Source organism: Xyrauchen texanus, chromosome 20 (assembly GCF_025860055.1).
Source record: "Xyrauchen texanus isolate HMW12.3.18 chromosome 20, RBS_HiC_50CHRs, whole genome shotgun sequence".
NCBI lineage: Eukaryota > Metazoa > Chordata > Actinopteri > Cypriniformes > Catostomidae > Xyrauchen > Xyrauchen texanus.
Window position 1 is genome coordinate 41410412 of NC_068295.1, and position 13094 is coordinate 41423505.

The window sequence follows — 13094 nt, forward strand, 5'->3', positions numbered from 1 at the left end:
CGCGTCAAATTTAGACACCGCGTTGACTTTTCTATAATCCACACAGAAACGTATAGACCCGTCGCTCTTGGGAACAAGGACAACCGGGCTGGACCAATCGCTGTGGGATTCTTCTATTACTCCCATCTCAAGCATCTCGTCCAATTCTTCCCGAACTATTTTCTTTTTATGTTCGGGCAAGCGATAGGGGCGGCAACGTACCACCACGCCCGGCTCGGTCTCGATGTGGTGTTGTATGATGTTTGTGCGGCCCGGTATAGGAGAAAACACGTCTGCAAATTCCTTTTGTAGTTCGGAAACCTCTGCGAGTTGGCGCGGTGAGAGGTGGTCTCCACAAGGAACCGGGGTGTTAGGATTGTAGGCTTTGTTTACTCCGCCCTCTCCGGAACTACCGTTGCCAACGTCACAGAGGCCACCTCTTCTCTCCACAATTTCAGGAGGTTGAGGTGATATATTTGATGTGCGCCCCCTCTATCGGTACGTTTAACCTCATAATCGAGATCCCCTACTCGTCGTGTGACCTCAAAGGGTCCTTGCCACTTGGTGAGCAATTTCGAGCTCGATGTTGGGAGTAATACAAGCACCTTATCTCCCGGTGCAAATTCCCGTAGCTGAGCACCCCTGTCATACAGCCGGCGTTGGCGTTCTTGAGCCTGGAGCAAATTCTCCTGTGTTAATTGCCCCAGTGTGTGGAGTTTTGCTCGAAGATCAAGAACGTATTGAATTTCATTTTTACTATTAGAAGGTCCCTCCTCCCAAGCTTCACGGATGACGTCGAGGACCCCGCGTGGGTGTCGCCGTACAGCAGCTCAAATGGGGAAAACCACCGTGGAGGCTTGCGGAACCTCTCGTACTGCGAATAACAGGGGGTCCAGCCACTTATCCCAATTCCTAGCGTCTTCGTGCACAAATTTACGAATCATATTTTTGAGCGTTTTATTAAATCGTTCCACCAGTCCATCTGTCTGAGGATGGTACACGCTAGTGCGAATCGACTTAATGCCCAGTAGTTCGTAAAGTTTGCGAAGTGTTCATGACATAAAAGTAGTGCCTTGGTCGGTGAGGATTTCTTTCGGAACCCCCACCCGGGAGATTATCTTGAAGAGTGCCCCGGCAACACTACATGCTGAGATGTTGCTCAGAGGCACTGCTTCCGGATATCGCGTTGCATAATCCACCAGGACTAACACAAAGCGATGTCCGCGTGCCGTCCGTTCTAATGGCCCGACGAGGTCCATTCCAATTCTCTCGAAGGGGACCTCAATCAATGGAAGGGGGTGCAAAGGCGCTTTTGGGGTGGCCGGTGGGTTTACCAGCTGACATTCGCGGCACGCCGCACACCACCTGCGGACATCGCCGCCAATGCCCGGCCAATAGAAACGGGCTATTAGATGGAGAAGTGTCTTCCTTTCCCCTAGGTGACCGGCCATTGGATTATAGTGAGCCGCCTGGAAAATAATTTCCCGGCGGCTCCGTGGAATCAACAATTGTGTCACCTCCTTCGTTTGAGCGTCCTGCGTCACTCTGTATAACCGATCTTTAATAACTGCAAAATATGGATATGAAATGGCGACGCCCGGCCAGAGTTGTTGACCATCGATTACTCTCACTTGGTCAAACGTGTGCTTAAGGGTTTCATCCCGCAACTGCTCCAAGGGGAAGTCCCCCTCCGGGAATTCCCTGAGAGGAGGGGCGACAACCTCGCCCCTTCCCTCGTCATTCGGAGCAGCTGAAGACGGCCGCGGCTCCGCCTCCCCTGCCAAAGCATCGCACATCACACATCTCTTCACTTTCATGCAGGACCCATCCGCACAAATTCCCTCTAATACATTTCTAAAATTCGGCCAATCAGTACCCAAGATTAGCGGATGGGTGAGGCGGGAACTAACCGCTGCCTCCACACTATGTTTTCCTCCCCGGAATTTGATCGCCAAAGTCACCATGGGATACTTGTGAACATCCCCATGCACACACCTCACCCTCACCCGTTTAGCTGAGCCCAAAGCCCCGGGTTGAACAAAGCGTTGGTGGATGGTGGTCTGGTTACAGCCTGTATCCAACAATGCTTGGTATGTACCCCCCTGGATCCTTACCGGAATCCGGTATGCTCCAGCCCGATCGGGGGCAGCCTGCGGGACATCGGATACCCACACCACCGTCGCCACCTCCATCAGCGGACACTGATCCCGGAAGTGGTCCAGGTCTCCGCATCTCCAGCGGCCGCACCTGTGCTGGCGGGCGCCCCCACCTGAGGAGGAGAGCGGCTGAAGGACGGGGAAGGGGTAAGCGGATTCTCCAACAGCCGGGAAGTTGGTCTCGGGTATCCTCCACGCCTGCACGGGGCAGGAACGGGACCTGGGGAGAGAGCAGAGTGAGAAGGCACAGGGGAGGGGAAAAAAACAGGGGAAGACACAGGGGAAGGGGAGAGAGAGAGCTCATCCGCTCTCGGAATCGCCGCCATGTGGTCCTCCGCAAGACGAACGGCTTCCTCCAGCGACGCCGGGCGGTGGCACTGGACCCACTCCGCCGTTCTCCTGGGCAAGCGCTGAACAAACTGCTCCAGTACCACCTGATCGACAAGTCCGTCAACGTCACGGTCCCCCGCATGCAGCCACCTCCGACAGGCATCACGGAGCCGCCGGGCGAACGCAAACGGCTGGTCGGACTTATCCAGTTTCATAGCCCGGAAGAGCTGGCGATTTTCATCCGGGCTCCGACCAGCCCGTTGCAGGATGGCTTTCCTCAAGTCTGTATATGCCAGGAGGTTTGTTGCCGGCAGTTGTTGCGCCACGAGTTGTGCTTCCCTGGACAGGAGAGGGACTAGGCGGGCTGCCCGCTGGTACTGTGGCCAACGGTACGCCTCTGGATCATCTGCCGGCCCCATCTTCTGCAACGCGGGCGGGGGCAGTGTGGCGCGGGTGTCCGGGGTCGCGGCTGCAGCTGGAGCGGCCTCCTGGCTGAGGAGGTCCTCTGCTTGAGCCCGCATGATCTCGAAGAACCGACGATCCTGGTCTTGCCGGAGCTCAAGCAGGGATTGTTGGTGGCTCTGATGGAGTGTAGCGAGGGACTGGATGACTTCCGCCAGCTGGGAGGACTCTATGGGGCGACTCTGTTCCATAGCTTGGAAAAAAAATATTCCTTCTTTTCCCGGGTTTCGGCACCAGTGTAACGTTTTTCCACTAGGAAGGGTCGGAAACAGCGTCAGCTTCAAGGGTAAGCTTTCTTTTAATGTATATTCTGGTCTTTTACAACAAATGACATCACACTTAATTTTTGGCATTGGTCTCGGGCTCTCTCTCGATGTTCTGCGGCTGCTGCTTTTTATCCGCTCTCCTCACGCTACTGTAATTAGACACAGGTGTTAGGCTTAATTTAGCTCAGGTGTAAGCGCCATTACCGCTTTTCTCTCCCGGACGGGCGCTTGACCACGCCCCCGCTGCCACAAATTTATTATAATTGTGGTTTAATTATAACATATTATATGGTGTATTTTGAGATATTACTAAAGCATAATAATGACTTAACAATCCATTATAAATATGGGCTTCATAGAAAGTGTTGGAATTTGTATACAATTAATTAGTTTGTATTTCTTTGATTTGTAATTTGTATTATCACTGTGCTTTCCCTTTTTTCTCTTCCTCCCCCTTGAGCATGATATACAAGGCTGCCATGGGACGTCACCCATAGCGGTGTGCATGTGACTCGATTGGACGTGTGAATAAAGATTTCTGGCACAGACCTTATTTTTTATGTGCAATAATCATTTAATTTAATTATAGTACAAAGTGTTTTTGGTATTTCAAAAAATGCTTTCAAAATGAACTTGGCTCAAGAAATCTAAGGGGGCCTTTTTATTCGAAAAAGCACAGGAGTACTTTATGTAAAAAAATTCAAATAAGACAATCACAGGCGTAAAGTAGGTTTCCATGGGAATAAAGGTATACCTTAAGGAAAATTTGTTTTTTATTTTCTGGTCACAAATTGTATCAAGATTTAAATTATTAAATTTTGTTTATTAAATTAACTGCTGCGATTAGACCCTAAGCCTCTTTTCTAAAAGATCACCACCACGTTACAATGTTGGGAGAAAATCAAATCAAAGGAGCATTTTACCCCATGGGGCCTTTAGCCCTGTTGTACCCTATAATAACTAGTACCCTAGTTGCCGCATCAGGTGCGTTTAATGCACTTAAAAGTTGTTTCTTTTAGTAAAATACAGGAAATAAAATGTGTCTATTTAAAAATAGATAAATTAATTAATAATAAAAAGACAGATTAATCGATTATCAAAATAATTGTTAGATGCAGCAGTAATTTAATCTGGCAAACACTAAAATACATTGTCCCCACAGTTATTAGAATTCTGGAAATATGGAATTTTAAGTTTCCTAGGCCAGGAAATGTAATGTTAATTAAAAAAATTAAAAATTACAAGACATGGATATTTCAATAGTGAATATACAATTTAGTGAGACCACAGTTAACTAATGACTATCCTACCGGTACATATACTGGCAGCCAAAAGTTTGGAATAATGTACATATTTTTCTGTTTCGGAAGGAAATTAATACTTTTATTCACCAAAGTGGCATTCAGCTGATCACAAAGTATAGTCCGCACATTACTGATGTAAAAAACAGCACCATCACTATTTGAAAAAAGTCATTTTTGATCAAATATAGACAGCAGCCATCACTCCAACATCTTATCCTTGAGTAATCATGATAAATTAATAATTTGATACTAGAAAATCACTTGCCATTATATTAAACACATTTGAAAGCTATTTGGTTCGTTAAATGAAGCTTAACATTGTCTTTGTGTTTGTTTTTGAGTTGTCACATTATGCAATAGACTGACATATCTTAAGGTCGATATTAAGTCAAAAATGACAAAAAAGAAACAGATTTCTCTAGAAACTCGTCAGTCAATCATTGTTTTGAGGAAAAAAACAACAAAATTCACAAGGGTTCCCTTGTAATGCCTTTATCCATCCCTGATGACAATTAACCATAGTGTTACATCATATAATGTGTAGTTGTAGTGCTTTCAATATAGAAAAGTGTGAATATAATTTACAAATCACTCCTTTTTGTTTTTATAAGTATTTTTCCTACTGTTCCAACTTTTTTGGAATTGCAGTTGTATTGTTGTTTTCGGAATATTTCAAGTAACCTTACAAAGGCATCCGTCTATATGCCACGAAAGTAAGGCTGATACCTAATAAGTGTGCTTCCTGGTCACACCAGTAGCACCAACCCCCCCTAATTCACCCACCCCCATGAGAGAGAGGCCTGACCCTCTCACAACATGCCAGCATCTTATTGAGGAAGAGCTCAGCACAAGAGCTTCCATAAACCTCTCTATTGTAAGCACCTGGGCTGAGAAGAATGGCTCTTTCACGAGTAAATTGCAGCCCGGCTTTACAGAGAGATTTTATAACACGGCACAGTTGACATTGGCAAGAGTGGCACGACCGGCCATTGAAAACCTCAGTCACAGGAGATCAATCAAAGCTGTGTATTTCCCCCAAGCCATAGTGTTCCGCTGGGGGAGGGGAGCCAAGAGCTGTAAAATAAGCAGCTTGTGGTTAGTCTTAGAGCTGAGAATCCCAGCGGGTCCCATACTTCACATGGAGCTGTCAGTGTAGATCTAACAAAATTCTGTCTAACGTCCCTCCCCTTCTATGCATCATCACTGTGCACCGGCAGGGATGCTGCAGCCATAGCAACAGCTGAGTCATCCAATGCTCCCAATGCACTCAGCATTCTGAGGCTTCCGTTTCTTTTCTGATAGCTCGGTCAAGATTGTAAAGAAGCGTGCATAAACTGATCTCTACAGGTTTCATAAAGGAGTGACACTTGACTAGCAGACCGTGCTAGCCGGATGGGTAACGTCTCCACTGCAGTCAAGCACTGCCTGAGCTATGAGAGTCTCTTGCGTGATTACCCATGGTTGCCTCGTCTCCTGTGGGAAGAGAAGGTGGGCTTGTGTTTGCAGTGCATGAATTATGTGTAATATAGTAATCTGGAGAGAAAAGCAATCCCGTAGATACTCTCTTCTGAATACATAAGATACTGTACGTTCATCAAACTGAGTAGAATCAAATATTTCTTTATCGAACATTTATGTCCACGCTTTTCAAGTGCTATCACCATGAAGTTACAACAGGGGCAATCCCCTGGAGCACTCTGGGTTTAAGGAATGTTCTGGGTTCAATACATATTTAGAAGTATTGACAGCATTTGTGACCACATTACCACAGAAAACAATTTTGACATGTCCCCAAGTTTTATTTTGTTCCCTCCATGCAGGGAGGGAATTTAATTTGTGAAATAGTCTTGTGCTCCCTCACAATAGTTTGAGTTCCTTTGCAACTATTTTGGGTTCCCTTGTAATGCCTTTATCCATCCCTGATGACAATTAACCATAGTGTTACTACATTAACATAGTTTAACTATGGTATTACTAGTGAAATCATAGTAACCACATAATTTACCATGATTTCACTACACTAACTATTGTTCAACTATGGTATTTGTAGTTAAACCATAACCACAAAATGTACCATGGTTTTAGTACAGTAACCATAATTTAACCATGATATTCATAATAAAACAGGGGCGGTGTTATGGTTTATGATTACATAAAAATATTTTTTATAATAATTTTAAAAATAATTTCTAACTGCCATTGTAGCCAAGTACATTCAAAATGCTTAATTAAATAAAAATGTAGATAAAGATAATGAATGCATGTTTTTCACAGTTTTTCCACTAAATGAACAAAAAGAAGAACGTTATTTAATTTATAATATACAGTAATAAATATTATTTATATGCTCCAATACAGTAAAAAACCTCAAACAAAACAAAAACAAAAAAAACAAACAGGGTGCAAAAACTACTTCACTCACTTTTTCACTATTTTGGAAAACAGATGGATATAATTTATTATTGTTCAGTCACACTTATTATTATAATATGATACTGAATTATTATTATTTTGATGGCTTGTTTTATACAATAGTTATATATTTCTGTCGTATTGAATTCACCTTCACTTGGAGCTTTTATTTTGATGGAAAGTTGCACTTTTTTATTTCACAGCTTACAATGTTCCTCATTACAAATCTGGTGAAATGCTGTCACCTCCTAGAAGTGATACTCTGTTGTGTTTTAACATTTGGATAATAACTTTAAGATGTTTCAAATGTTTGGAACAGAGCTTATCAACTTGTAGTCCAAAAATCCAGAAGAGAATTCGACATGGGTGTCATGGGACATAAAGGGTTTTTATAATGGGGTTTTTAAACTTATGTGTAAACATTACTGTGATAAACATTACTTGATTATACATGGAAGTTTTGTTCTAAAACATAAATTACACATCATACCTCAAATGTGAATTTTGAAGCAGTACTTTCTTTTAAAACTCACAACGAGGTATGACTGTGTGTAATTTATGCTGTAGAACAAAACGTCCACGTATCGTCAAATAATGTTTACCACAGACCTTATTTTACAAGTTCAATTCCCATTTTAAAAAGTAATTGGAAAATCCCCAGGTAACCCATTGGTGAATTAGACTTCGAGTTCACCTAAATATTGACATCACAGCTGAACAGCTCTATTGCACAATTAAATTAAATTTTATTTGTATAGCGCCTTTCACGACACACTTAGTTTCAAAGCAGCTTTACAGAAGATCAGGCATTAACAGACGATAAAACTAATGTCTATAATGTCGATGAATCATCATTGTGTAATTAGATAAAATAAGATTGTTTATCGTGTTTAAAAATAAGTAATTAAATAGTAATTGTATTAATAACCCCAGTGAGCAAGCTGAAGGCGACTGTGGCAAGGAACACAAAACTCCATAAGATGTTGATTACTGGAGAAAAATAACCTTGGGAGAAACCAGACTCACTGTGTGGGCCAGTTCCCCTCTGGCTAACATCATGAATATAATGTAAATATTACTTATGTATAGTTAAAATCATGGTTTAAAATTATTAATCTAAGTAAGTGTTAAGGGTCAGTGTTTAAACATCGATTGTGTTTGAACTGTAAGATTAATGACCAATGTCTTTGAAGTCCATCCTGGATTAACTGCAGAAGTTCACATAGGTGCAATTGTCCTTGTTAATTTGCTGATGAAGGGTTTTGTTGGCAATTGTTAGTCTATGCATTCCATTTCAAGATCGAAGTCCATCAATAGACCGAGGTGATGCAGGCAGAGATCAGGGATGTGAAACGCAGTTCAACCTGGCCGGTAATTTCGGTGAGGTTCGGTGTGGTCATCCTAAATCCAAGGTTCAGACAATGGCATATGAAGTGTCCCATGTCTTATGGTTAGAGTTGCCATCAGTTCTTCCTCTGAAGCCCATCATAATAGACTGAAGTGATGTTTAGCTTGCACCGGCTGCATTTAGTCATCATCATTCAGCAACACGTAGCAGTGGAGTCCAACACAAAGCATGAATGGTGCTGGATCCAGCTGGTTCTGGTGACCTCAGGATAGGAGTCCCGAAGTTGAGACAGGGAAACATAATAAATAATATAAGCATAGATGCCATTCAATTTATTGCAGAGATATAAATCATGATCAATGTTTTTGGTTTCTGGTTCCGGCAGATTAAACTAAAGCAGCCTAATTGTGGGTTGGAGGATAAATTAGGTGTATGCCTGGCTAAATAGATGAGTCTTTAGTCTAGACTTAAACTGAGGGAGTGTGTCTGAGTCCCGAACAGTGTTAGGGAGACTATTCCATAGTTTAGGAGACAAATATGAAAAGGATCTTCCTCCTTTTTTGGATTTTGATATTCTAGGAACTATTAACAGGCCAGAATTTTGTGATCGTAATGAACATGGTGGAATATAGCGTGGTAGAAGGTCACTTAAGTACTGCAGCGCTAGACCATTCAAAGCAATGTAACGATGATAAAATGGGGCTAATATGATCATATTTTTTGGTTATTGTTAGCACTCTGGCTGCTGCATTTTGAACCAATTGAAGTTTATTTATTGATTTTGCTGGACATCCTCCCAGTAATGCATTACAATAATCTAGTCTTGAGGTCATGAACACATTAATTAGTTTTTCGGCATCAGCAACAGAGAGCATGTGCCGTAATTTAGCAATAAAAGACCAAGGAGGGCACAAGAGGCAAACAGACAGTCCAAGGGGGGCACAAGGGGCAAAGAGACAGTCCAAGGGCACAAAGGGCAAACAGGCAGTCCAAGGGGGGCACAAAGGGTAAACAGGCAGTCCAAGGGGGGCACAGAGGGCAAGCAGGCAGCCCAAGGTGGCCACAAGACGGGGACTGGGTCACGAGGCCTGGGAGGCGGCCACAGGACAGGGACTGAGTCAGGAGGCCTGGGAGGTGGCCACAAGACAGGGACTGGGTCAGGAGGCCTGGGAGGCGGCCACAGGACAGGGACTGAGTCAGGAGGCCTGGGAGGTGGCCACAGGACAGGGACTGGGTCAGGAGGCCTGAGAGGCAGCCACAGGACAGGGACTGAGTCAGAAGGCCTGGGAGGTAGCCACAGGACAGGGACTGGGTCAGGAGGCCTGGGAGGTGGCCACAGGACAGGGACTGGGTCAGGAGGCCCTGGGAGGCTCGAGAGTGACCTCAGTGGTCGCAAGTACTAGCAGAGACTGGGGAGAAGGTTCCCTCTTCCTTTTCTTTCTCCTTCGGCCAGCAGGAGGCTTGGTCATGGGGACTGTCGAGGCTACAGGTGCTGGCTCTGGCTCTGGGATGGTCAGGGTTACCGGCTCTGGCTCTGGGACGATCGAGGCTACAGGCGCCAGCTCTGGCTCTGGTACGGTCGAGGCTACAGGCGCCGGCTCTGGTACGGTCGAGGCTACAGGCGCTGGCTCTGGCTCTGGGACGGTCGAGGCTACAGGTGCTGGCTCACTGACGGTCGAGGCTACAGGCGCTGACTCACTGACGGTCGAGGCTACAGGTGCTGATTCGTTGACCGTGGTATGCTTGAGATCTGGTTCGCTGAATGTGGAAGGCAGAGCTATGGGAGGTTCTGTGGACGGAGCCATGGAAGGCGGAGACTGGAGAGCAGAAGCCTTTCCTCTTCTTCTCCTCCTCCTCCAGGCCGATGAGGCTGAGCATGCTGGTTCTGGGACAGACGAGGCTGGCTCGTTGGCCGTGGCAGGCTTGGGCATTGGCTCGTTGGCCATGGCAGGCATGAAGAGACGAGCCATGGAAGGCTGGGGGGTGACCACTGTGGGAGGAGAGGTAAAGTCCTCTTCCTCAACACTCACAGTGAACGGTGAGCCGCTAACTCGCCGGTGGCAACATGAGGTTTCCCCTGAAGAATGCCACCAAGGAATACTCCAGGAGGTCTGCCACATTTGCCAGCTCCAGAAACTCACGAATGTGATCCTCCACTGGGCGGTCCTCCTGCTTGAGGCAGAGAAGCCTGTAGTTTTCCTGGTGAACTGCTAGATCCATATTGTGGTCGGTCATTCTGTTAGGATTCAGACAAGGGTAGATGAGGAGTGAGGATCTAAATGCAGTTCTTTATTAAATAAACAAGAAAACATAGAATAAATTAAAACACAGGGAACAAACAAAACATCCATGAGGGGATAACAAAAATATAAACACTAGAAACATCCACGGAGGGCACGGCAGGAACACAGTCAAAGACAACCATAACATAAAACGGCCGACAACGAATGAACAAACAACAGGGCTTTAATACACAGAAGGATAATGATTAAATTAAACACAGGTGAGAACAATGACACTGGCAGTGATGAGGGCAGGGGATTATGGTAAATGTAGTTCGGGACAGGTGACAGGGGAGAAACACTGAGCAGACAACGGGGACATCTACAAACATTGGTAATTTGATTTTCAAAGGACAGATTGGTTTCAAATATAACACCTAAGTTCTTCGCTGTTGAAGATGATGTAACAGTACATCCATCGAGAGTCAAATTATATTGTAGTGGCTTATTTTTTAGAGTTTTTTGGTCCAATAATTAGTACCTCTGTTTTGTCAGAATTGAGTAGAAGGACATTTCTGGCCATCCAATATTTTAAATCATTGATACATGCTGCTAATTTTGAGATTTGTGAAATCTCATCAGGTTTTGAAGAAATATAAAATTGTGTATCGTAGGCATAGCAGTGGAAACTTATTCCACGATTCCTGATAATATCTCCCAGGGGAAGCATATACATGGAGAAAAGCAGAGGCCCTAAAACTGATCCCCGTGGCACTCCATATTTTACTTTTGTTTGGTTTGACAATTCCTCATTTACATAGAAAAAGTGGTAGCGGTCTGCTAAATATGACCTAAGCATGCTAATGCAACTCCACAAATGCCAACATAATTCTTCAGCCTATTCAAGAGAATGTCATGATCTATCATGTAGAATGCAGCACTAAGATCTAAAAGCACTAGAAGAGAAATGCAGCCGTGATCAGATGATAAGAGCAAGTCATTTGTAACTCTGATAAGTGCAGTCTCTGTACTGTGATGAGGCCTGACTGAAATTCTTCGTATATACTATTTCTCTATAGAAATTAACATATTTGGGAGGATACTACTTTTTCTAGTATGTTTGACATAAACAGGAAATTTGAAATCGGTCTATAATTAGCCAGTTCTCCAGGATCAAGTTGTGGCTTCTTAATAAGCAGTTTGATAACTGCCATTTTAAAGTTTCTTGGGACATGTCCTAAGCGTAGTGAGGAGTTAATATTATTAAGAAGAGGTTCTGAAATTACACTGAATACCTCTTTTAAGATCTTAGTTGGTATAGGATCTAACAAACATGTTGAGGATTTTGATGTTTTGATAAGTTTGGTTAGCTCTTCATGACCAATGACAGAGAAGGATTGAAGTTGCACATGAGGAAAATTATTAGACATTGTTTTCTGAGGTGCTATGACAGATGATCGCATAATTCCAATTTTATTTCTGATTATTTCAATTTTGTCTGTAAAGAAATTCATGAAGTCATTACTCTTGCGCTGCAACGGAATATCTGGTTCTGTTGAGGCTTTATTCCTAACCAATTTAACCACAGTACTGAATAAACATCTAGGATTGTTGTGGTTATTTTCTATGAGTTTACTAAAATCTGCTGACTGGCAGCTTTTAGTGCCTATCTGTATCTACAGACACTATCCTTCCATGCACCATGAAATACTTCTAATTTTGTATTTTTCCACATGAGCTCCATTTTCCGAGCTGCTCTCTTGAGGCATGAGTGTGATCATTGTACCATGGTGCAGGGCTTATTTCTTTAATTTTCTTTAATCTAAGTGGGGCGACAATATCAAGAGTGCTAGAGAAGACTGCATTTTTTTATTTTTTTTATTTCATCAAGTTCTTCTGGTCATTGAGGTTTATTGAGTGTATGAGATAGATCTGGAAGATTATTAGTGAAGCTATCTTTAGTGGTCGAAAGAATAGTTCTGCCTGAATGATAGCGTGGTGTAGATTGAGTAACATTAGCTGACTGCAGCATACAAGCGACGAGGTAATGATCTGAGATGTCATCGCTCTGCTGTAGAATTTCTATATTATCAACATCAGCTCCATATGACAGAATTAAATCTAGCGTACGATTATGACGAAGAGTTGGTCCTTTTATATTTTGTCTGACTCCAAGAGAGTTGAGAATATCGATAAATGCTAATCCCAATGTATAATTTTCATTATCGATGTGAATGTTGAAGTCAACAACAATTAAAGCTCTATCTACAGTAACTACAAGATCTGATAACAAAATGTGCAAATTAACCAAGGAAATCAGAATAAGGCCCGGGTGATCTATACATTGTAACAAGGACAAAAGACAACAGATATTTTTTATTTATATCTGACGGTGTCACATTAAGCATTATTAGTTCAAAAGACTTAACAATATAACTGTCATGATCCCCGGTTGTCTGCCCTGTGTTTCTCTTGTCACCTGTCCTGAACTACAATTCCCACAATTCCCGGCCCTCATCACTGCCAGCACTTTGTCACTGCTTCACCTGATTGTCGTTTAGTCCTCATTACCCCTCTGTATTTAAACCCTGGTTGTTTGGACAGTCATTGTCGAT

General features: G+C 43.5%; 1 protein-coding gene across 2 annotated transcripts in view; it reads left to right on the forward strand.

The window, feature by feature from the left end:
* The first annotated feature begins 5845 nt into the window (after positions 1-5845).
* Positions 5846-13094, forward strand: part of LOC127660474 (3-hydroxy-3-methylglutaryl-CoA lyase, cytoplasmic) — a 76555-nt gene continuing 69306 nt past the window's right edge. Inside the window, exon 1 of one of the 2 annotated variants that reach the window (XM_052150735.1) lies at positions 5846-5985. In XM_052150735.1, the coding sequence (XP_052006695.1) occupies positions 5890-5985 (96 nt within the window). In that variant the 5' untranslated portion in view covers positions 5846-5889. The remainder of the gene's footprint in view (positions 5986-13094) is intronic. The other variant, XM_052150736.1, reaches the window with a different exon arrangement.